The 22,720-nt window shown below is 39.7% G+C and overlaps 1 protein-coding gene across 4 annotated transcripts in view; it reads right to left on the minus strand.

Annotated features, from left to right (window-relative positions):
- Positions 1-22,720, minus strand: part of SLC22A15 (solute carrier family 22 member 15) — a 78,966-nt gene that overhangs the window by 23,112 nt on the left and 33,134 nt on the right. For 3 of the 4 annotated variants that reach the window (XM_003933511.4, XM_010344062.3, XM_074381211.1), the window contains 3 exons: positions 11,380-11,512; positions 10,539-10,703; positions 3,826-3,955 (listed from right to left, as the gene is read on the minus strand). In XM_003933511.4, the coding sequence (XP_003933560.2) occupies positions 3,826-3,955; positions 10,539-10,703; positions 11,380-11,512 (428 nt within the window). Of the gene's footprint in view, positions 1-3,825; positions 3,956-10,538; positions 10,704-11,379; positions 11,513-11,798; positions 12,352-22,720 lie in introns of those variants that run through there. The other variant, XM_074381212.1, reaches the window with a different exon arrangement.

A 22,720-nucleotide genomic window follows, 5' to 3' on the forward strand; every position in this document is an offset into this window, starting at 1 on the left:
TAGAGATTATTTTAAGACTACACATAAAGATGAAACCAAGTTTACCAAAGCTACTTTTGAGCGTTTATTGCTTCAAAATACTCAGATCACCTGACACACTGGCTTTAATATGTACTGAGGATACCTCCTGGTCCCCTAAGACCTTAAAGAATAACAGTTATTTTCTGGTCAACTTCTAGTTACAAAACCACAGTTACTTTCTAATATAACTATAAAGTGTTGGACAATTATATTGCCACTGATACATTCAGTTTCAAAACTTATGTATTAAGTATCTTTTTGCCTCTTCTCCATTTTGCCTACACTTTTAGAGGACTTCCCAAAGAGAAAACCAAGGCAGGGATATGGAAGCCTTGTTTTCAAGGCACAAATCAAGGTTTTGGTTTTCTTTTTTTAATCTAATTTGACATTATTTGCCTAAAATGAAACTTAGATGAATAAAACTGGCTATTTAAGGTGCTTTATAGAATTCACTGTGCCTTCTAATAAGGATAGTGAATTAGCAGCAAATACTACAGGATTTGGAAACTTAATGGACAGCCAGTCTGTCAACAACTATTTATTGAACATTTCAATTTTGTACAGAGCAATGTCATAGGTGCTGAAAGGAAAGACACTGGAAACCAAAAGGCAGGAATTTTCCCAGGAGCTTTGCTACTGGGCAAAGGAATATCCATGCACAATATTTGACTGTCAGCAAAAGCAGGAACAAAGGCCATCTACAACATCCTGAAAACCCCTTTCATTTACTTCTTCATTGCCATTTGATTATTATTACTGACAAACAAATTAATAATCAAGTAAAACATTGTTCTGTTGAAGTTAGATCTGCAGATTATGAGTGGGATTAATTGGCCCTATCCATAGGGCCATTTAGGAGCTATCACGTAAAACCACTTGATTATGTCTAAATGAAAGAGGACTACTTTTCTAAATATATAGAAAAAACAAATGATAATAAAAATTAATTATTTTGGGGAGGATTGGGAGGAGTGAAAAAGAAACACAGCCAAGTGTGGTGCCTCACACCAGTAATCCTAGCACTTTGGGAGGCCAAGGCGGGAGGGGCACTTGAGGTTGGGAGTCTGAGACCAGCCTGATCAACCTGGAAAAACCCCATCTCTACTAAAAATACAAAAACAGCCAGGTGTGGTGGCAGGTGCCTGTAATCCCAGCTATTCAGGAGGCTGAGGCAGGAGAATCACTTGAACCTGGGAGGTGGAGGTTGCAGTGAGCTGAGATCACACCACTGCACTCCAGCCTGGGCAACAAGAGCAAAACTCTGTCTCAAAAAAAAAAAAAGAAAGAAAGAAAGAAAGGAAAAGAAACAATACTCACAGTCATTATCTTGGGTTACATAAATCATTTTCCCCTACCCTTAGCCTCTCTGTGTTTTCAAAATCATTTATAAGAAATGAAAATTACTTTTAAAGCTTTATAAATCATTTTAAAGATGGTATTTGAGAGAAACTAAGGCTTTAGAAATTTGGCTCTGAGTTAATAAAACTATTTCCACCTGGCAAAGGGTTTATCTTGATCATGAAAACTTAAGGCCTTATATTTCTCTGCATTTTGAGAGGCCAATAAGCTTGCTTATAAATAGAGTCACCTAGTTGCCAGTGGACAGATTTGGAAATATGAGTTCCAACACATGCAGACTATACATACAAAACAGTAAGACAGGTTTTTAAAAGAGCGAGCAGGCCTTTGATCATGCTGGCTTCTACATAGCAGCAGGGTCATCTGTGCCGTGGGCTCCTTTGAAAGCTAAATGCTAATTTAACAATGTTGGCCTACTCAAAAACGCTCCCTAAATATCGTTAAAGGTGGCAAATCTTTGTAAATCAAGGGGACCCTGGTTTTCAGGAAAAAAGTAAATCTCAAATTGAAGTACTGTGAAAAAAAGGAATTTTTAAGTTAGATAAAAATGTTTCTAGTAAACAAGTAAGGTACATAATGTGACTTCTTACGCTGCTGATGAAAAATTCAGAAGGTGATTCCAAATGTTTTTGCGCCAACATCTATGCAATGTTCAAGGATCCACTGTGTGGAAACCCCTGGCTTTGGTACTGGGGGAAACGTGATGATGGAGCAAAGAGCCTGCTGCTGCTGGAGAGCTCTCAGCTTAGAAGGAGAGAACATGGCTCCAGTATGAGGCAGAAACACAAGGACCACTCAAAGGGTATGGGTGAATGCCGTGGAATTCACAAAAGAAAGAGAATGACTTGTAGCTGAGGCTATAATCAGGAAAAGATGGGGTGGACAGCATTTGAACAAATCAGGACGGTAGAGTACTTATTAAATAAGAGGCTCTGGACAGAAGATTATTGAAAAAGCAGGCAGAGCACTGGGTAGCATCTCAGAGTAGGAAAGCATAAGGAACAAGTAAAGCAGTGTGCCTGAACATGGGATGGGAATAAATTAGGAAAGATAAATTTGAGGCTGACTGTGCGAAGCCTTACGTTCCAGGCTTAGCAGAGTAGGTATATATTTAAATCTCATGAGTTCTTTTCTCTCTCCTTTTTATTTTTCATGACCTGAATTCACTTCCTGGTGAGGTGATGTCTTCACTTAGCACTAAGCAGTAACTAACTCAGATTATATATTTAAAAAAGAAAAAGCGGAACAGCTCAGATCATCCAGTGAACTGGTGCTGCTATTAAAGGGGAGATGAGAGCCAGACAGGATGGAGAAGTAGGAAACTTACTAAATATTTTAAAAGAAAATTTATTTATTCATCAATATTTACATGAATGTTTATTAATTCTAAGTAATAAAGCAGGCACCCATTTATGACTTTCAAAAATTTATAATATACAAATTAATAAAATCATATTAGTTTCCCTTTCTAATAAAATTATCTCATTCAAATTCATATAACTAAAAATATATTTAATAAATTTTGTTTTTAAAATATAGGCTATTTCGACTGTATTCATTTTTTCACTTAATATTCTCTTGTTTTCAAAAACAGTATGAAACATTTCAGTTTAGTCCCCACCAAATCTCAGTGTTGAACCTGGATAAAGAGCTACTAAATTAAAGATCTATCTGAATTAAAACACTACTACAGTCCTCTTTCACTTTATGGTATAGATAAAAGCAGGAATTATTGGCTGAAAATTTTGTTTATGTCAAAGATTTTGATGATTCTCATTAGAGATCTGATATCTCAGGGAAGAAAAGTCTTTCATATATCACATTAAAACTTCTGGTGAAATGGGCTAGGTTGGTGGCTTGCCTTGTAACATCTGGGCCTCTTAAAGGGCCATGGTATGACACCTTGCCACGGGCAGTCACTTAGAGGGTTCTTCCCTGACCAGGGAATCATCCTGGCACTGCTATGAAGCCCTGAACTCTAAGGATTTCTCCCATATCTGAGACTCTTCCAGAGTCAACATTTAGAGGCCCTGAAATGACTGTTCATCTGTAGGATGAACAGTTGTCACTACATATCCAATAAGAATACACTGCTCTACAAAATCATAGTCACACACCTAGCACACGATGTGATCCAGCCAGAAGACCTTCAAGGTTGAGGTGTTAAGTTAAAAAAGCAATTGGTTGCCTATGACAACAACGTGAAGGTTACAGTGCAGTCTATTGAGAGGTGACTTTAAACAAGGGATACCTGCATTCTGAATTAATTAAGCGTCTCTCTTCCCAGGAGCTGCCAAGAATTGGAGCACTTGCAGAATTTAGTTCTTCACCAAAGTCAGTGCAGGCAAGCTCCTGAAAGGGAATAACGCTGCTCATTGACCCACATCCTCTTAAGACATTGCTTTGGCTTATTAAATTAAAACTCTAAGAGGAAAAACTACTTACAAAGATAAGAGAAAGACCACTGTTCCCTGCAGGTTAACCAGAACAGCTAGCGTCCTCCAGGAGCGGATGAAGTATCCTAAGAGGGCATATTGGGCAATGCCAACTGCAAAGAAGAGGCCGCCAATCGATCCTAATTCAGGGAAAAGAGAACTGTCACTGGAGAAAGCACCGTCTGCAGCGCCATTCCCAACCCCAAGTCACAGAGCCAATTTCTTCCTGGTAAGATGTCAGCCCTATGCTGGCAAGCATAAGAGGAACACTAGGATAAAAAAAAAAAAAATCTACACTAAATTCAACATGAGGGAATGAAAGTATCACAGAGGCCAGAAAATTAGTGGAAATGAGGGAAGACAGATGAAAAATACAGACCATATGGGGACATATGAATTTTAAGAGTCTGTCCAAATGCTTTCTGCATTGCCTGCTGTACGGACATTTGCCTGAACCGGTGGCTGAGGCTTGGAAATATTTTTGCCATATGGGCAATATGGTGTTTAGGTCATGAGGTTATTGTAACATCAGAACTTAATCTTTATCACAGAGACTCTCCTTGAAGTTTCTTGAATCACAACCCACTCTCCTAATTCTCCTTACTGCCTTCTCTACTTAATTTATTACCACAGGATACATGAAATTTTGTATTTATTTGTTTCTTGTCTGTCTTTCCCAAGCAGAAAATAAGCTCCCATAAGCATAGGTTTTTGTCAGTATACTGCTGGAAAAATAGCAACCATAGAACTGTAAGGAATCTTATGCTTTTTGAAATAAATATTGAGATGGGTATTAAACCCACAGGCTTGCCCAATATTCTTGCAATTTCTATACCTCTGACATACTTTCTATAACTGCATTATCGCTACTAGTGGTAGTAATAGCTATTATTTATTGAACATAATGGTTTCACATACATTGTCCTATGAAGCAGGTACCATCATCAACCGTATGCTAAAGTGGAAAATAGCTCAGAGTGGTTAAGTAAAGCTGCCTAAGGACACAGAGCTGTATGCAGCAGGGCCAGGACTTGTGCCCAGGCCTGTCTGACGGAGAAGCCTGCATTCTGTACCATTCCTCTCTCCTATCTCCCCTCTATGGAAAGGTAGTTTCTGTGGGCATTCCGCAGTAACAAAACTGTATTGATCTTGTTACAAAAATAATAAGCTTGTAAGGCAAGTGTTTCCTTTGATTCCTATCCATAGCTTATTACTTTATAACAAATAAGTAATGGCTTGTATACTGATTGACCTAGAGAGGAAAGGGGGAGCTAGAAAGGGAAGCTGATATGACAGCATGTTCAGAATATGTGGTCCCATGAGTAGTGAGATGAGGATAGTGTGAGTTTCCTGGAAATTTAAGACAGTCGATAGCTACTATAGGTTCATTCCTGTAGATTAAACAGCACCTGGCTTCCAAGAATAAGACTTCTTATCTGTCACTCCTCAGAATCGTCTTGAGCACTCAGTATCCCTTCACAACAATGGAGGCAAAAACAAGAAAGCCCAGAGGATGAGATGGTTTCAGAGGGACAGAGTTCAGATCCTAGTTCCGCTGCATACTACTCTGACCTTGCGCAAATCACTAAATGTCCCTGAGCCTCATTTTAATTACTGGTGAAATAGAAATAATAATGCCCACCTCAAAGGATAGTTTTCATTGGTTTCCGATGAAATAATGCATGTTATACAAATGTTGGTTATACTGTCCTACTGCAATCTGGATTTAGCCCTTCTATTCATTAACCTAAAAAAAACAAAACAAAACAAAACAAAACAAAAAAACGGCCATCTGAAAGCCTCCTGTTGAATCCATCACGGAATATTTTCTTTTTTTTTTTTTTTTTTTTTTTTTTTCTGAGACGAAGTTTCACTCTTGTTACCCAGGCTGGAGTGCAATGGCGCGATCTCAGCTCACCGCAACCTCCGCCTCCTGGGTTCAGGCAATTCTCCTGCCTCAGCCTCCTGAGTAGCTGGGATTACAGGCACGCACCACCATGCCCAGCTAATATTTTGTATTTGTAGTAGAGACGGGGTTTCACCATGTTGACCAGGATGGTCTCGATCTCTTGACCTCGTGATCCACCCGCTTCAGCCTCCCAAAGTGCTGGGATTACAGGCTTGAGCCACCGCGCCCGGCTCATCACGGAATATTTTCTAACTGGTACTCCTTTTGAATTCCAAGAATGCCTCACCCACTGTTGGGGAACTGACTTCATCTCTCTGTAGTTCAAACGGGGCCTGCCAATTACAGTTTCTCTAACTACAGGATGATCCCAATCAGCTGAGCCAATCAGAGGCCTTACCCAAGATTTTAAATACTAGACTTGAAGTTGCTGGGCCTTGTCTCTGACTACGCAGAGGAAGCTTCTCAGAGAGGATGGGAAGCTGAAACGAAATGCATCTGACTTCTCTGGTCTTCTCCAATGCCTGGCTCTTCATGGTCTAGTTATCCTAACCAAATGATTTCCCCTTATATATGAGCTCATTAGAGTCTCTGTTACAATCAGTAAGATCTGGCATCAACTGGATATGATGGACAAGAAGAAATGATTGAGAGTTATCTAGTTGGGTGACCTTAAATACTGTGATGACAGGCAGAGGTCCCAGAAGATGACATAGCTTTTAGGTGGAAATAAAGTAGTAATTTTTATTTAAGGAGTTAATAAATATTCATATCTAATGTGTAGCAAGAAGCTGCACATATATGCCTGTAAACGACAGCAGGGAGGAGGCGTAGAGATGAATATAATAAGGCTCTATGTTATTTGGTTTTAAAAAATTAATAAAAAAATGAACATTTCAAGTCATCTCTTCTGCATACTGTAACTCTGGAGTATCATAGGTGGCTTTATAACCACCTATATGCCTTTAAGTACTATGCCTATTTTAAAATTTATTCTCTGCTTATTTTTAATTAATTTCAACTCTGCTATTCCTGCCCAGTTTGCACTAGCAAAAGCTAAATTTTGGCAGGTTAGAAAATAGTATATAGTTATGACTTCATTTTTGTAAATGGTACCAGTAATCCATCCAGTTTTCAAATACAGACCGTGAAGTCTCCTTGAGTTATCCTGCTCTTCCCAACTCTGCTGATCCTTTTAGTAAGTCACATTCCCCCCCAAATCCAGCTCAAGCACACCCTCTTTCTTCTCCACTGCTTCCATCTGGCTAAGCCACCATGATTTCATGTGACCAGCTACCGCAGACTTCTAAATGATCTCTCAATTTCTGTACCTACCAGAGTTATCTTTCTGTATATGAGATCCTATCACTCCTATATTTAATATGCCCCACTGGCTTCCCACTGTACTTCAAGTAAAAAAACAAATTCCTCATTGGCCCGTCACAGGCCCTACGTCATCTGGTCCCTCCCAACCTCTTATTTTACTCTCCCTAACCCTCTACCCTGTAGCCATGAGAACCTTTTCAAAGAAGCTCCACTCCTAAACAGAATGTCAAAGGCCTGGATCTTTGACATTCCATTTAGCTAGAATACTATTCTCCCAGAATTTCACATGCCTACGTCTTCCTCGTCACTCATGTCTCAGATCAAACACTCACATCGAGGTTTTTCTCTAACTATCCCATTTAATGCAGCTACTCCCAGCAATTACTACCTAGCCTATTACCTTGCTCATTTTCTTCACTGTATTTTTAATTCTCGGAAATTATCAATGTGTTCCGCCTTTCCTAAGTAAACCATAAGCTCCATGAGAGCAAGAACTTCCCCCAACCCATCCCTGTCTTTTCCACCTTTGCATCTAAAAAAAGCAGTGTCTGGTACATGGCAGAAGCCATTTAATAAATGAATGCTGTGGAATAGACAGGCAAAGGACAAGCTCTAGAAGTATACACAGCAATATGCTAACCATGGGCATCTCTAGGGGAATAGGACCATATGTATTCTTTAGTATGATGAAGTGTGCATATATTTCTTAATTATTTTTTACAATGAGCATTGTTATATGAAGACATTAATGTAGGAAAACAAATAATATATTAATATGGAATTTTTCCTAGCTTCAGGATTTTTTGTTTTTCAATTCTCAATAATTTTCAGTCAATAAGCGGAAAATCCTTTCTGTTAGGTACTATACTGCAAACTGGTCAAAAACGGATGCTTGCAGTTTGTATTTGTGCTTTTTTGTACACATTTACATATTGTTTTTTACATACTGCAAACGTTATTTTGTAATAAGCATAATTTTTCAAACTAATTTTTACTGTCAAATAATCAGACTATTTCTAGAAAATCCCCTCTTGCTGAACATTTAGGGTTTTCTGTGACTTCTTGCAATCCATAAGCATGTCTGAAGCCACAGGTGTAGATAAAATCATGCTGGAGAGAAACCAGCTTGAAAAGAAAGACCAAGGACAGTATCTGGGGGAAAACCTCAGTTCATAGAGAGGAAAGGACGCTACTCAAAAAGAGTTCCAGATGCTATCAGAGCCTTACTTTTGTCCTGGGTGCAGGGCTGTGTACTGGTCTTCAGGAAACTCTCACACTTGCTCTGAATTTCACATTGAATTTGGTAACCATCTGGTTTCACTGTTACAGTTTTTCTTTCTCTCGCCCTTTTCACTTTGCTACAGAAATTTTGATAGTCTCATCTCAACCCAGCTTCAGGGATAAGAACACTTCAAGGGGACCCTTTTCACTGGCTTTAGGTTACTAGCAAGAGACCAAGAGAACAGGGTTGGTCCTTTTGCCTAACACATGCAACAGGAAAGGAAAAATAGATAATCTGGCAGGGTGGGGGTGGTATATGTCTTTTGTAAAAGAACATCTTCATGCAACAACTAAAGTCAAATATAAACACTTTGACGGAGAAATTTGAGAGGTGTAAGAAAAATATGTATTCATGGTGCTCTAAATGAGCACGATTTTGGACCTCAGGAAAACTGAAACCAAAGGAGAGTGCCTTTATCCCTTCCCTGGATACAGGGAGCAGGCATGATCACTATCATTACAAACTTCTTAGAAAGTCCCAGGAAATTGGACATACTATTTAGAAAAATGACCCTAAAGTCTCAATGAAAACTGAAGACTCAGAAGAAGCCTTTTCACTCATCCTAGCTTAGGACTGGTTCCAAAAAGGCTTTAGAAGCTGCTACAAACAAGATGAATCCTAAAGCAACACTGTATGAGACCTGCAGAAAGCCTGTCTACAGAGGATGGAGCTGGTGTCTCTTCCTCCCCAGCCTAGTTCTAACTGGTCCAAGCCTATACATCTTTCCACTCCATAGCAGTTTAACGGGGATCCAAACAGAGTGGAAGTCTTCTTTATTTAGCCTTGTGTCTTCCCAGCTCCATACAATAGCGCATACAACTTCAAAAACAATACCAGTTAGAAAGAACAGGTTGACCAGGCCAGCAATGACATGAGGTGACATGCTGAAATTCCAAGAGAAGAGTCTTTGGGGAACAGTGGAAGGACGAACTCAGTTGCAGTCCTGGCCCTGTCAGATATCAGCTGCTGAAAATGGGCACATCACTTCACCTCCCAAAGGCTCAATTTCCTCATCCATAAAATGAAGGTAGAAATCCTTAACTTGAAAGCACCAGGAATATTACAGATGAAGGTCAAATGCCTAGCATGGCAGCTGGTACATAAGAGATGGCTGGCACTGTGCATCAGGTTCTAAGGAATGGTATTCTCATATATATCCTCCCACAGACCCATTTCTGTCAGTCACAGTCAAGCTGTTTCCCATATCCATATAAGAACATCTGTGGGGGCAGAGTGTGGTGGCTCACGCCTGTAATCCCAGCACTTTGGGAGGCCAAGGCAGGCAGATCACTTGAGGTCAGGAGTTCAAGACCAGCCTGACCAACATGGAGAAACCCCATCTCTACTAAAAATACAAAACAAAAATTAGCCAGGCGTGGTGACGCATGCCTGTAATCCCAGCTACTTGGGAGGCTGAGTCAGGAGAATTGCTTGAACCTGGGAGGCGGAGGTTACAGTGAGCTGAGATCATGCCATTGCACTCCAGCCTGGGCAACAGAGCAAAACTCCATCTCAAAAATAAAATAAAATAAAATAAAAGAATATCCATGGGAAATATTCAATCATTGTCAAGTGAATAAAAGTAAAAGAAACAAAAAGCTATCATTGCAAACCTAAGTCTATAAAGTCTTAGACACAGTGACTTCTCTTACAACAATATTTGAAGTCAAATAATCTTTTAAAATCATTTATTTTACTATCTGTGTAGTTTTTGAGAAAATAATGGGATGGTCAAAAATAATACAGAATACAGTCTCAATTTTGGACATTAAGCATCAATAAAGAAATGCTACGATAGTACTATGTTGACTTAAAGAGAGCAGTAAAAACAAAAAAGGGCTGTGAACCAAAGATTTAACAAAATATAATAAGAAGGCTCTAAGAAAGTGTTTTCTATTATTTCCTAGGTCTGTACTATTTTTCAGTTTAAGTTGTAAAAGGTGGTTAGTATCCCTCTGAGGAAATCAATACTCTGCACAGCAATCTGTAGGCAGTCCATGAGAGGGGTGGAAAGCTCACATACATGTGAGGCAGGCCCCTGGGGAGGCTGTCTACAGAGGAATAGTAACAAACTCAGAAAAGCAAATCTAATAGTTGGATAAAGCACCTCAAGTCCAAATGCATTTCCAGATTCTAGGATTAAACTGGTTCCCTATAAGATTTTCTGGAGCTGCTCACCCAGTCCAGAGCTTCATAATTTGAGTAGTACCTGCAAGTGCCCAGTAGGCGGTGCCCACACATTCATTAAGCAAGACAAAGGCCACCAGCGACATTCCTCCGTTCATCATGCCCACCAGGAAGCGAGTTATTGCAAAGAACTCATATGAAGGGGAAAATCCATTTGCAATTGCAAATAAGATGTCAAGAGCAAAACCTAGAAAGAGAGAACAATATTCAATAATCCAGAGGCAAAATAGCATTTGATGAAAGTAATAAATTATATTCATTACCTTATAAAATAAACGTTTGTAAACAAGTTTTCTGAGCTGTGTGTGTGTTTTCTTTTAACAGTTTCTCTTGGAAACTTCTTCTTGTTCTTTTTTTTTTTTTAAGTGTAAGGTTTACTTTACTACATGATTTCTGTCAATCAGACAGTTCTCAATTATTCAAAGTAATGCTGGAAAATGAAAAATCCTTGCTCATACTCAGCTTATCAAGAGCACTATGCCAAGTTCTGTCGAGCACATTTGAAATAAATCAATGCAGAGAAATATAAGGAAATGGACCTAGTAGACCGTCACAATCTTTTACTTCTCTCCCTAGCAACATGGCATAAACTAAAATTTGGGGGTTGCAGAAAGCCCCATCGACCTATGAAAAGCTTAGAACACAAATATCCGGCTTTAACTAGGTGGGCTAGAAACTTGAAAGTGCCTGGCCAGAAGCCACTCGAGCTGCAGTTTGGCCTCTTGCCAGGGTAACAGAGATCGGTTCTGTGTCCATATGCCAATTCCCGGAGAACCTTAAAGAAATGCCCCCGTATTATTTCCCTAAGAATCTTAGAGAAATAAGCCTTCTCATCCAGTTTATGAATACTCTAATAAGATTACCTGTGAGATAGACTTTTTTCCTTCCGAAGCGATCTGAAAGCTGACCGAAAGAGATAACTCCAACAAACACACCACTGAAGAAAAAAGAGCTTGCTGCACTGACTTTGTAAGATCGGTTGGCAATTAAAAACCACTAGAGGAAGATAAAATGAAAGAGAGACATGTACGATTGAGTTAGCTATTAAAAAACCAAATGTGCAACAAAAACAAATGTACACCAGAACTTCCATACTGCATGATCCACCATTAACCAGAATTCAGTAGAATTAAGCTATCTCAGATAACATCCAATGAGATTTTGTCTTCAGAAACACTAGAAATCACTATTACTATGATGCACTCCCAAAGTACTCTATACACGTCATAGTACAGAATTGAACATAGTGTTATAATATCTAATTATTCATGCTTCTATTTACCATGTCCCTCATCTTCTGTGCCTCTTGAGAGGAGCCTTGTCCCATTTATTTCCATTTATCTGATATCTAATATACTATATGACATATATGAAGCAAAAAATACATGAACCTTTTGTCCAATAGGCTTGTAGGTTTAAAATCCCTTGAGTACTTTCCTCAAAAAGATTAAACACAGAATTACCATATGATCTGGCAATTCCATTTCCAGGCATATACCCAAAAGAACTGAAAACAGGGGCAAGAAGAGAAATTTGTACACCCATGTTCATAGCAGCTATATTTGCAAAAGCTAAGGGTAGAGACAACCTGTGTCTATCAACGGATGAATGAATGGATAAACAAAACGTGGTATACACATACAGTGGAATTTATTCAGCTTTAAGAAGGAATGAGAGAATAGTCAGAGATTTGTTTAAAAATACAAAATTACAGCTAGATAGGAACCATAAGTTCTAGTGTTCATATCACTGTAGGATGACTATAGCTAACAATCATATATTATATAGCTTAAAAAAGCTAGAAGGATCTCAAACGTTCCCAATACAAAGAAATGATAAATATTTGAGATGATAGAAATGCTAATTACCCTGATTTAATCACTATATATTGCATGTATCAAAACATCAACATGTAGCCTATAAATATAATTATGTCAATAAAATTAAACAAACAAACAAAAAAAGAAATGAAATTCTGATTCATGATACAGCCTAGATAAACTCTGAAGACATTATGCTGTATGAAATAAGCCAGACACAAAAACACAAAAATAGCATGATTCTATTTACATGAGGTACCTGGAATAGTCAACTTCATAGAGACAGAAAACAGAATGGTGGTTACCAGGGGCCAGAAGGCAGGGGGAACAGGGATTTACTGTGTAATAGAAGAGTTTCAGTTTGGAATGTTGAAAAAGTCCTGGAGATAAATAGTGGTAATGGTTACACAATAATGTGAATGTATGTAATGCATCTGAACTATACACTTAAATGTGATTAAAATGGTAAATTTTATATCACGTATATTTATGATGAAAGAAATTCATTTAGTTAGGAACTTAAAGAGAAAGCAATCATCCTCTGCTTAAAACACCACTATCTCAAGTCTTGTCTAGTGATGTGCTAAAGATGATATTTGGTTATAAGTATAAAAGTGAACCCATGTCACAGAATAACCTCAGAGAACCAAGAGACCACTCTTCCTGGTCCCCTTCACTGGAGCCAGTGATGACAGGTGCGTACAGAGCCCCTCCTCCTCGAGAACTCACAAGAAAGAATCCTCAGTTGCTCTCTCCGTCTTTCAGATCGCTCCCTTCTGATGCTTTTACAACCAGTCATCACGAGTCAAAGCACATCTAACTTCTCTCCTTCCCTTCTAGTCCTGTAAGACTGGATTGATAAAGCTCTTGACAAGACAGCTTCTGGACATCTTTATGTAAAACAACCCACCAAAAAGACTCAGGAATTGGGAAAAATGGATAAGGACAATGTCCCCTCACTAATGTGTGCTTTACTTCTGAATTCTGCTCTTCACATGCAATTCTTAACAAGGTGAATTAACTGGTTTTCCTAGCCCTTCTTGGATTTACTCCTTTTTTTTTTTTTTTTTTTTTTCCTTGAGACAGGGTTTCACTCTGTTGCTCAGGTTGGAATGCAGTGATGCCAACACAGTTCACTGCAACCTTGACTTCCCAGGCTCAAGAAATCTTCTTACCTCAGCCTCCCAAGTAGCTGGAACTGGAGGGAACCACTTTAAACAGGTGGTTCAGGGAGGATTCTTGGGGGAGGTGACATTTGTGACCTGAATGATAACAAGTAACCAACCACAAAAAAACTCTCGAGGAACATGAGAATTCAGTGGCCCCGAGGTGAAAACACGCCAGTGTATCTCTAGCAGAGGAAGGATTAAATAAGACCAGGAGAGCAGGTGGGCATCACATCACGCAGGGTCAGGCCACAGTAAGGAGCTGAGAGATTTTATTCTAGTGCAAAGAAAGGATATTGAATTACTGGGTTTATGGTTTTCTTTCCTTTTTTTTAAATTGCACTTTAGGTTCTGGGGTACATGTGCAGCTCATGCAGGATTGTTCCATAGGTACATACATGGCAAGGTGGTTTGCTGCCTTCATCCCCCCATCACCTATATCTGGTATTTCTCCCCTCGTTATCCCTCCCCACCCTCCCCACCCGCTACTGTCCCTCCCCTAGCCCCCCTCAAACTGACTGCAGTGTGTGATGCTTCCCTCCCTGTGTCCACGTGTTCTAATTATTCAACACCCGCCTATGAGTGATGACATGCAGTGTTTGGTTTTCTGTTCTTGTGTCAGTTTGCTGAGAATGATGGTTTCCAGATTCATCCATGTCCCTGTGAAGGACATGAACTCATCATTTTTTACGGCTGTGTGTATTCCATGGTGTACATGTGCCACATTTTCTTTATGCAGTCTATCGTTGATGGACATTTGATTTGGTTCCAGGTCTTTGGTAATGTAAACAGTGCCACAATGAACATATGTGTGTATGTGTCTTTATAATAGAACAATTTATAGTTCTTTGGGTGTATACCTACTAATGGGATTGCTGGGACAAATGGTGTTTCTATTTCTAGGTCCTTGAGGAATTGCCACACTGTCTTCCACAATGGTTGCACTAGTTTGCACTCCCACCGACAGTGTAAAAGTGTTCCTATTTCTCCACATCCTCTCCAGAATCTGTTGTTTCTTGACTTTTTAATGATCGCCGTTCTAACTGGTGTGAGATGGTAGCTCAATGTGGTTTTCATTTGCATTTCTCTAATGAACAGTGATGATGAGCATTTTTTCATATGTTTATTGGCCTCATAGATGTCTTTTTTTGCAAAGTGCCTGTTCATATCCTTCACCCACTTTTTAATGGGTTTGTTTTTTTCTTATAAATCTGTTTTAGTTCTTTGTAGATTCTGGATATTAGCCCTTTGTCAGATGGGTAGATTGCAAAATTTTTTTCCCATTCTGTTGGTTGCTGGTTCACTCTAATGATTGTTTCTTTTGCTGTACAGAAGCTCTGGAGTTTAATTAGATCCTATTTGTCTATTTTGGCTTTTGTTGTCATTGCTTTTGGTGTTTCAGCCATGAAGTCCTTGCCTACGCCTATGTCCTGAATGTTTTGCCTAGGTTCTTCTAGGGTTTTTATGATGTTACGTCTTATGTTTATATCTTTAATCCATCTGGAGTTAATTTTAATTTAAGGTGTCAGGAAGGGGTCCAGTTTCTGCTTTCTGCACATGGCTAGCCAGTTTTCCCAACATCATTTATTAAACAGGGAATCCTTTCCCCATTGCTTGCTTTTCTCAGGTTCGTCAACAATCAGATGATTGTAGATATGTAGTGTTGCTTCTGAGGCCTCTGTTCTATTCCATTGGTCTATGTCTCTGTTTTGGTACCAGTACCATGCTGTTTTCATTACTGTAGCCTTGTAGTACAGTTTGAAGTCAAGCAGCATGATGCCACCAGCTTTGTATTTTTTGCTTAGGATTGTTTTGGCTATGCAGGCTCTTTTGGTTCCATATTAGGTCTGAAGTGGTTTTCTCCAGTTCTGTGAAAAAGGTCATTGTAGCTTGATGGGAATAGCGTTGAATCTATAAATTACCTTGGGCAGTATGGCTATTTTCACGATGTTGACTCTTCCCAACCATGAGCATGGAATGTTTTTGCATCTGTTTGTGTCTTCTCTTACTTCCTTGAGCAGTGGTTTGTAGTTCTCCTTGAAGAGGTCCTTTACATCCTTTGTTAGTTGTGTTCCTAGGTATTTTATTCTTTGTAGCAACTGTGAATGGGAGTTCACTTTTGATTTGGCTGTTTGTCTGTTTTTGGTGTATAGGAATGCTTGTGATTTCTGCACATTGATTTTTTATCCTGAGACTTTGCTGAAGTTGCTTATCAACTTAAGGAGGTTTTGGGCTGAGACATTCTCAGTGCAAGGAAAAGGCTACAATACTATCCTTATAAGTGGATGGCTGTAAACTTTGGTGGTAATTTTAGGAAGGAGTAGCCCAAGGGATGTTTGAGCAGCAAATTCCAAATTCTGATTCTTAGGCTGCCATTTCCAAGTGTCAAAGTAACTGCTAGTAATTTTTCTTCATGTCAATGCTGGTTGGGCTCATGTATCTCCCCATTGCTCTTGTAATACATGCAGGAACTGGCAGAAAAATGAAAGACTGATTTTTTCAAAAGCAAATTAGAGAATGTGAAGCTGGAACCCAGATCTCCCTGACAGATCCTGGTGAACTGGGGATGGTTGACACAGGAATGCCAAATCACAGATTCAGAACGATGGGTTGATGGCCAGCCCTCCACATCCCTCATCTTCCAACATGTGAGATTCTGGTTTAAATGTTTTGTTTTGCTCCAATTTAAAAAATTTTTCAAATATTGTTGATATATGTATCACATACCTACTACGTGACCTAAGTAGTTTTATTTTGTCAAAGCCCAGACAAGGTAACTAGGATATTGATCCCTACAGTATTTGAGAAAATGTATTGGTATAATCTGTACTTAAAAGTTTTAGAAGGAGCTCACTCACTAGCCTAGATTTAATTGTTAGCTCATTTTCTTCCCCCTTTGGTCAATACTTAGTGCTAGGGTAAAACCCAACCAGAATATCACCAGGGCATTGTAAGTTAAACTATAATAAACCTAAATATGATAAGTGTGGATCTCAAGAAATGTGTTTTTTATGAGTCTTTATAGATTTTAAAAATCACTAATTTATAAGTCATTCAAACTCTGTTGACTAGTAATTATTAAGGTGATTAATTTCCTATTATTTTTTGTTAATAACAGGTCAAATTCTAAAGCTACAGAATGTTCTTTTTATGTTAATGTACTTCAAATTGAAAAATCATTTGCAAATCGAAAAAGCAGGAAATCTACTTTTCTTTTCCCATACATTAACAGAAAAGGAAGACTATAAAGACAAAATATTTTCAGTCTCTCAGGCTGACTTACATCTATTTCTGTTTTATAACAAGCATATGTATTTTTGTTCTTATCCACTAAATGGAGTTGAGCATTCAAAATACTCTATTTTCAAAAAGGATTTCAGGGACACAGCACTAAAAGTACTCGTATAGTCATTCATTCATCGAAAGAAAGCGGACCTGAGAGAAAATCAGGCACAACTGGGGGCAGAACCAATAGCAGGTGCCCCCGACATAAAAGATAAAAGGAACATAATATGGCAAATAAAGGCGTGAGCACGGAGCCAGGGCTATGCAGCACCTTCCAGCTCCTAAAGAGGAAAAAAGCTAGGTGAACAGAAGTGAAGGGGGTTGAGATAGAGACATTCTTGGCTGGGTACTAATGAAACATTTGGAGGTTTCTTTGTTTGATATTTATATTCTTACTGCTTAGATGCTGAGAATAAATGGCATGTCCCAATAAGGCATAAAGTACTGGCATACATCAAGAAAAGCTGCTGTAGCTGCAATACAGTGAACAGTATGGAGGTAGCAAGCATGGGAGTGGGAAGAACCATCAAAGGCAGGCCGGCACTGGAGACTTCCAGAAGAGAAAGGATTCATGCTGGATATAGATCCCTGGAGTTCAGATGTGGGATCTGGGTGAGTCATCCATGAACAGGTATTATTTGAAGCCACTAGGATGGATGAGGCCAACCACAGACTGAGTAAATCTTGAAGATAAATTTTAAAGGAAGCAACCAAATGTATCTTTAGCATCCCTCTTGAAATTATAACACCTTTAGCTTAATGGAAATGTCACAAATCAAATAAACCATTTTCCTAAAATACAAAAATAATCCAAAAAACCCACAAATTATTGCTTTAAAATGGACCACATGCTCATGTAATCCCCAAAACAAAATTAACATCTGAGTAATGAAACAATGTATATCAAAGATACGTCAAAGAGGAAAGCTTCCACATCTTATAACCAGATAATTAATAGCCAACCAACTTCCACGTAATTCTCTCCTCTCATCCCCAACAGCCAGCCTTTGGCACATAAATTACAATACACCAATTAAAGACGTTCTGTTTTTTTCAACCTCAGTGTGTGGTCCATTCAGGAAGCTATGGACAAACTCAACTGAGTTTGTTGACTGGGTACTAATGAAACATTTGGAGGTTTCTTGGTTTGATATTTATATTCTTACTGCTTAGATGCTGAGAATAAATGGCATGTCCCAATAAGGGATAAAGCACTGTGTACATCAGGAAAAGTTGCCGTAGCTGCAGTGCAGAGACCAGAATGGAGGTGGCAAGCATGGGAGTCATTGCCACCTCCATTCTGAGTACCAGAAGGAATACTAGAAATAAGGGGTCCTTTTGACTTAAACAGGGTAACAGAATTAGGTGTCACTAGAAAGGAGAGGTAAGGAAGAAAAGGAAGGTTGCACGTCGAGTATGAAGTGAGGGTTATGGCCTGTGCGCTCGGGGAACAACAGAGAGAAAGCTGGGGGTCAGGGAGAAGAGAATATAGATGCCCTTCAACTTACAACCAGGTTGCCTCCCATCCATGGTAAGTTTAAAACACTGTAAGCTGAAAATGCACTGAACTCACATAACCTACCAAACACTATAGCTCAGCACAACCTATTTTAAATGTGCTCCAAACACTTACATTAGCCCACAGTTAGACCAAGTCGTGTAACACGAAGCTGACATTATAATAAAGTGCTGACTATCTCATGTAATTTATTGAATGCAGGAGAGCACTGTAGAGAAAAGTATCACTTGTTTGCCCTCAAGATCACATGGCTGACTGGGAGATGCTGCTGACGGAAAGCTGCCCAGCATCATGAAAGAGGATCCTCCCACACTTACTGCTAGTCCAGGAAATGATCAAAATTCAAAATTGAAAGTATCATTTCCAATGAATACTTATCGCTTTTGCACTATCATAAAGTTAATAAATCATAGGTCAAGCCATCCTAAATTGAGGACCACCATGTGTTTGTTTGTTTGTTTTGTTTTTTGAGACGGAGTTTTGCTCTGTTTACCCAGGCTGGAGTGCAATGATGCGATCTCGGCTCACCGCAACCTCCGCCTCCTGGGTTCAGGCAATTCTCCTGCCTCAGCCTCCTGAGTAGCTGGGATTACAGGCACGCGCCACCATGCCCAGCTAATGTTTTGTATTTTTAGTAGAGACGGGGTTTCACCATGTTGACCAGGATGGTCTCAATCTCTCGACCTCGTGATCCACCCGCCTCGGCCTCCCAAAGTGCTGGGATTACAAGTGTGAGCCACCGTGCCCGGCTGGACCACCATGTGTTTTAAAATCAAGTTCCAAAGTGGTTATTTTCACATTTGGCTGATCTTTTGTTTCAGGGTGTATCTTACTCCACAGTGTATTAAGTTTAAATTAGGTATTTAAATATAAATACCTAATAAATTTCTATTTTTCAATTTACTTGTGTCATTTACTTACCATCTATCTGACATCCTGGGGTCCCATATGACACGAACAAGCCATCTCCAGGTTTCTTTCTTTTCCTTCCTCCACCAAATAGCCCTGTGCTATTACTATTATCCTTCCTTACTATATTAGAGCACAGAGATCAGGAGATATTTCCTTCTTTTCTTTTTAAGAGACGAGGTCTTGTTTTATTGCCCGGGCTAATCCACAAACTAGGAGATGTTTCTTAAGTTGATCAGGAATATCAGGAAGACCAAAGAGCAAGAAGGACCTCTGTCATACCGACTCCGAGAACTGAGACACAAATCCAGCCTCTACTCTCTGCAACATCTCCTTGGCTCTGTGAAGGTCATAAATTTGTCTGCTTCAGTTTTCCCCTAAGACCTGAACAGCCCATTGCAGGTTTTTCTTCTTCTTCCAATGTTCCAGTGACATTTCATGGAATAACAGTTGATAAACATGCTATAACCACAAACAACTGTAATGAAGTGGGAAGTGAATGGTAAATAAAAAATCGTTTACAGCAAGCTTTTACAAGCAGTGGATCATTTCCCTCCCCCAAGCGGGCTTTGCCGTTTCTTGCCCTCCTTGTTTTGGCTCAGGGTGGGTGACTGACTTTGCATCACCCACAGATGAGTGCTGTAGGAGCACTGTCTTGCAGAAGTCTAGGTAAGGGTATGGTTACCCAAAGAAAAGCAAACAGATTTTTCATTCCACTTTTGCCATGAAGCATGACACCTGCCAAAAAGACCACTCTCAGTATGCACTGCGCCCTCCTCTCTCCACTTGGACCCCTACCTCCTCCCCCGGTGAACTATTCATTCCCCACGACATGCCTTAAGTCTTGTCTGACTCACCCTAGTGGAGCTTACCACTCTCTCCTTCTGCCACATCACCTTATTTTTGCTCTACGATGATGCGTGGAAAAGTGTGTCCATTTGTCTCTCCCCTATAATGCTGTGAGATTCTTAAGGGCATATTGGTATTCCCCGTGCCAAAAGAGCAAATGCCACCACCGTATAGGCATCCTCACACACAATACCTCCATGTCATGACTTCAGGCATCAGGTTGTGAGTTTATGGGCATACAGGGAATTACCTAATGGATCATGATTTCCTTGGAGTCACCAAATGCCATTCTCTTGAAAAGGAGTGTAGACAGATTTAGAATTTGAGGGGTTTTCCTTCTTCCTATAGCCAATCTGACATCTAGAATACTTCGGTTTTATCTTTAGCCCCTTAAAGCACTTCACTTGGTCCACTAATAGCTCCACTGAGAGAAGCATATACGATCATGCAGGGATAATAAACGTGCCATGGATGATTCACAGTTTATCAAGAAACCTGCAAGCCGGGCAGGGATGCGGCAGGTTAGAGAGTAGTACCTAGCCCCTCAGCTGGCTGCCGTGTCCCTTCTGAAAGGCAGACTTGTTCAGGGCCCCAAATAGTTCACTAGTCTCAACACAGCCTTCTCTGAAAGGGGAACACACCAAATGACTGTTCAGGGCATCGCTCACGTAATCATAAAGAAAAGGAAGACAAAGGGCAGGTCACCCTCATTGTCCAGGCAAGTCAACCGAAATGGGCAAACAAGACTGGGCACGGGCCTATTGATCAAGCCTCTTATTGCTGGAAGTTGTGCTTTGATGAAAATGAAGTCATATTATAACTGCCACGGCCCTACTCAGACTCCCAGCTTGTCAGTATTTCAAGGCTGCAGGGATGAAGCCAAGAGCAGCATCCTAGGATCCCTGCAGCACATCCTGGGGGGCTCTACACAATCAGAGAGCCACTTACAGTCTCCTGTGAAAAACTCTGAATGGCTCTGATAATAATTCCAACCAAACTTCAGTCCTCCCCTGGCCTGTATTTAAAATAAAAATAATTACAGCTTTGTATATGAAAATCTAACTTCAGGAGAAAATCAGGTAATCAGAGGCCTTCTGTCACTAGGGAGTACTTGGACAGGGTATTTCAGGAACAGTTTCATGGTGATTAACTAACTTGCTTCATTTCAATGTAGTTGTCACTCTGAATTACCACTTAATGGGTGAAGTGTGCAGGCTATAACAATCAGTAGTACAGGCGTAAGGAAGCAAGACATTAAAAAAAAATTAGCCCCTAAAGCAATTAATTGCAGTGAATTTTTCAAATAGTTTTAATACTCTGTCTTTTGACCCCAGGGTATGGCTTGGGGAAAAATATATTAATCTCAAGATAATAGTCAATTTCAGCTCTTCAATATCCACAGTGATATTGAGAATTCTAACCTTACCGTTTTTGGTTGCAAACATTAATTAAGCATGATAATTGTGTGTCTCCGTGATATTTGGTGCTTTCTGAATGAGTCAGAGCTCAGGGAATAATCTGAATACAGCAGACAGCAATTTGCTACATAAATTTGCTCCAATAGCTATTAGCTCATTTTAGAACAGTCAAGACTCCTAGATTAGAGAAGATTTTTGCATTAAATACCAAGTTAATCATATCTATCTAACCTTTTATTTGCCCTTCCTAAAAACCCTTCTAAAGAAACTTCTGCAAGGCCTGACCCAAGTGTAATAAGGTGCAGGGCGGATGTGTAAAATGTGTGTTTTTAACACAGTATCGTTAAACTATATATAGAGTTTCGTAGAACCTCTCTTGATATTTGTCTTCCAGAATTTTATGTGACAGGTTAACAGGACTTCATATTTGTTTTTGAACTTTGATTTCAAACAAAATTATTTCAATAAGAACCAAATATTGCCTATATAACACAGATCATGTATTAAGGATATTGACCAACTTAGTGATATGTTTAGGTGCCAGTTTCAATACTCCTTTTTTAGAGATTTACAGGAGCAAGTGAGAGTCTAGAGACGTCACTGAAATTGATTTAACGCTAAAAAATTAAGTGGAGGGTTTGGTTTGGCGCTGCACTTCACTGTAATAACGATGAACTCAACGCAGTCCAGAGACTAGTGGCCCCTCAAGGACACTAGCTAGAGAGTGACTGATGCCACTATGCTGTCTGGTGCTGCTGGCCTTGGCTGCCCCTTGATCACCATTCACATTATTCTCCATTCTGCTGCTGTCTCTCCATCTATGCTTATCATTTTGTTAGCAGCAGCAGCATGGAACTTTCTAGCCGCCTATACCACACCAGCACTCGGAACGGCACCCAAACAGGGCTCTAAAGCATGAAGCAGAGGTACAGTGCGTGAACTCACATGTAATTCACACACTCTCAACAGTGGGATGAGGGCACGCAGTGCAGACACTTCATTGGTACCTCAATAGAAAGGCCTTCAGGAAAAACAAGCGATTCTGTGTTAAACACGTGAAACAGAGGAGGCCTTTGCTAGGTCTCCCTGAATCTATTCAGAGAAGGGAGACATGGAGAATGTTGTCACTGGAGCAGGTGGCTGCTGGGCTCTGAGAATACAGTGAACTGCTGAGAGCATGAGACTTAACTATTGTTCATTCTACTTAATTCTCCTTTGTTATTTTTTGTTCTATTGGG

Source organism: Saimiri boliviensis, chromosome 11, assembly GCF_048565385.1.
Source record: "Saimiri boliviensis isolate mSaiBol1 chromosome 11, mSaiBol1.pri, whole genome shotgun sequence".
Classification (NCBI taxonomy): Eukaryota; Metazoa; Chordata; class Mammalia; order Primates; family Cebidae; genus Saimiri; species Saimiri boliviensis.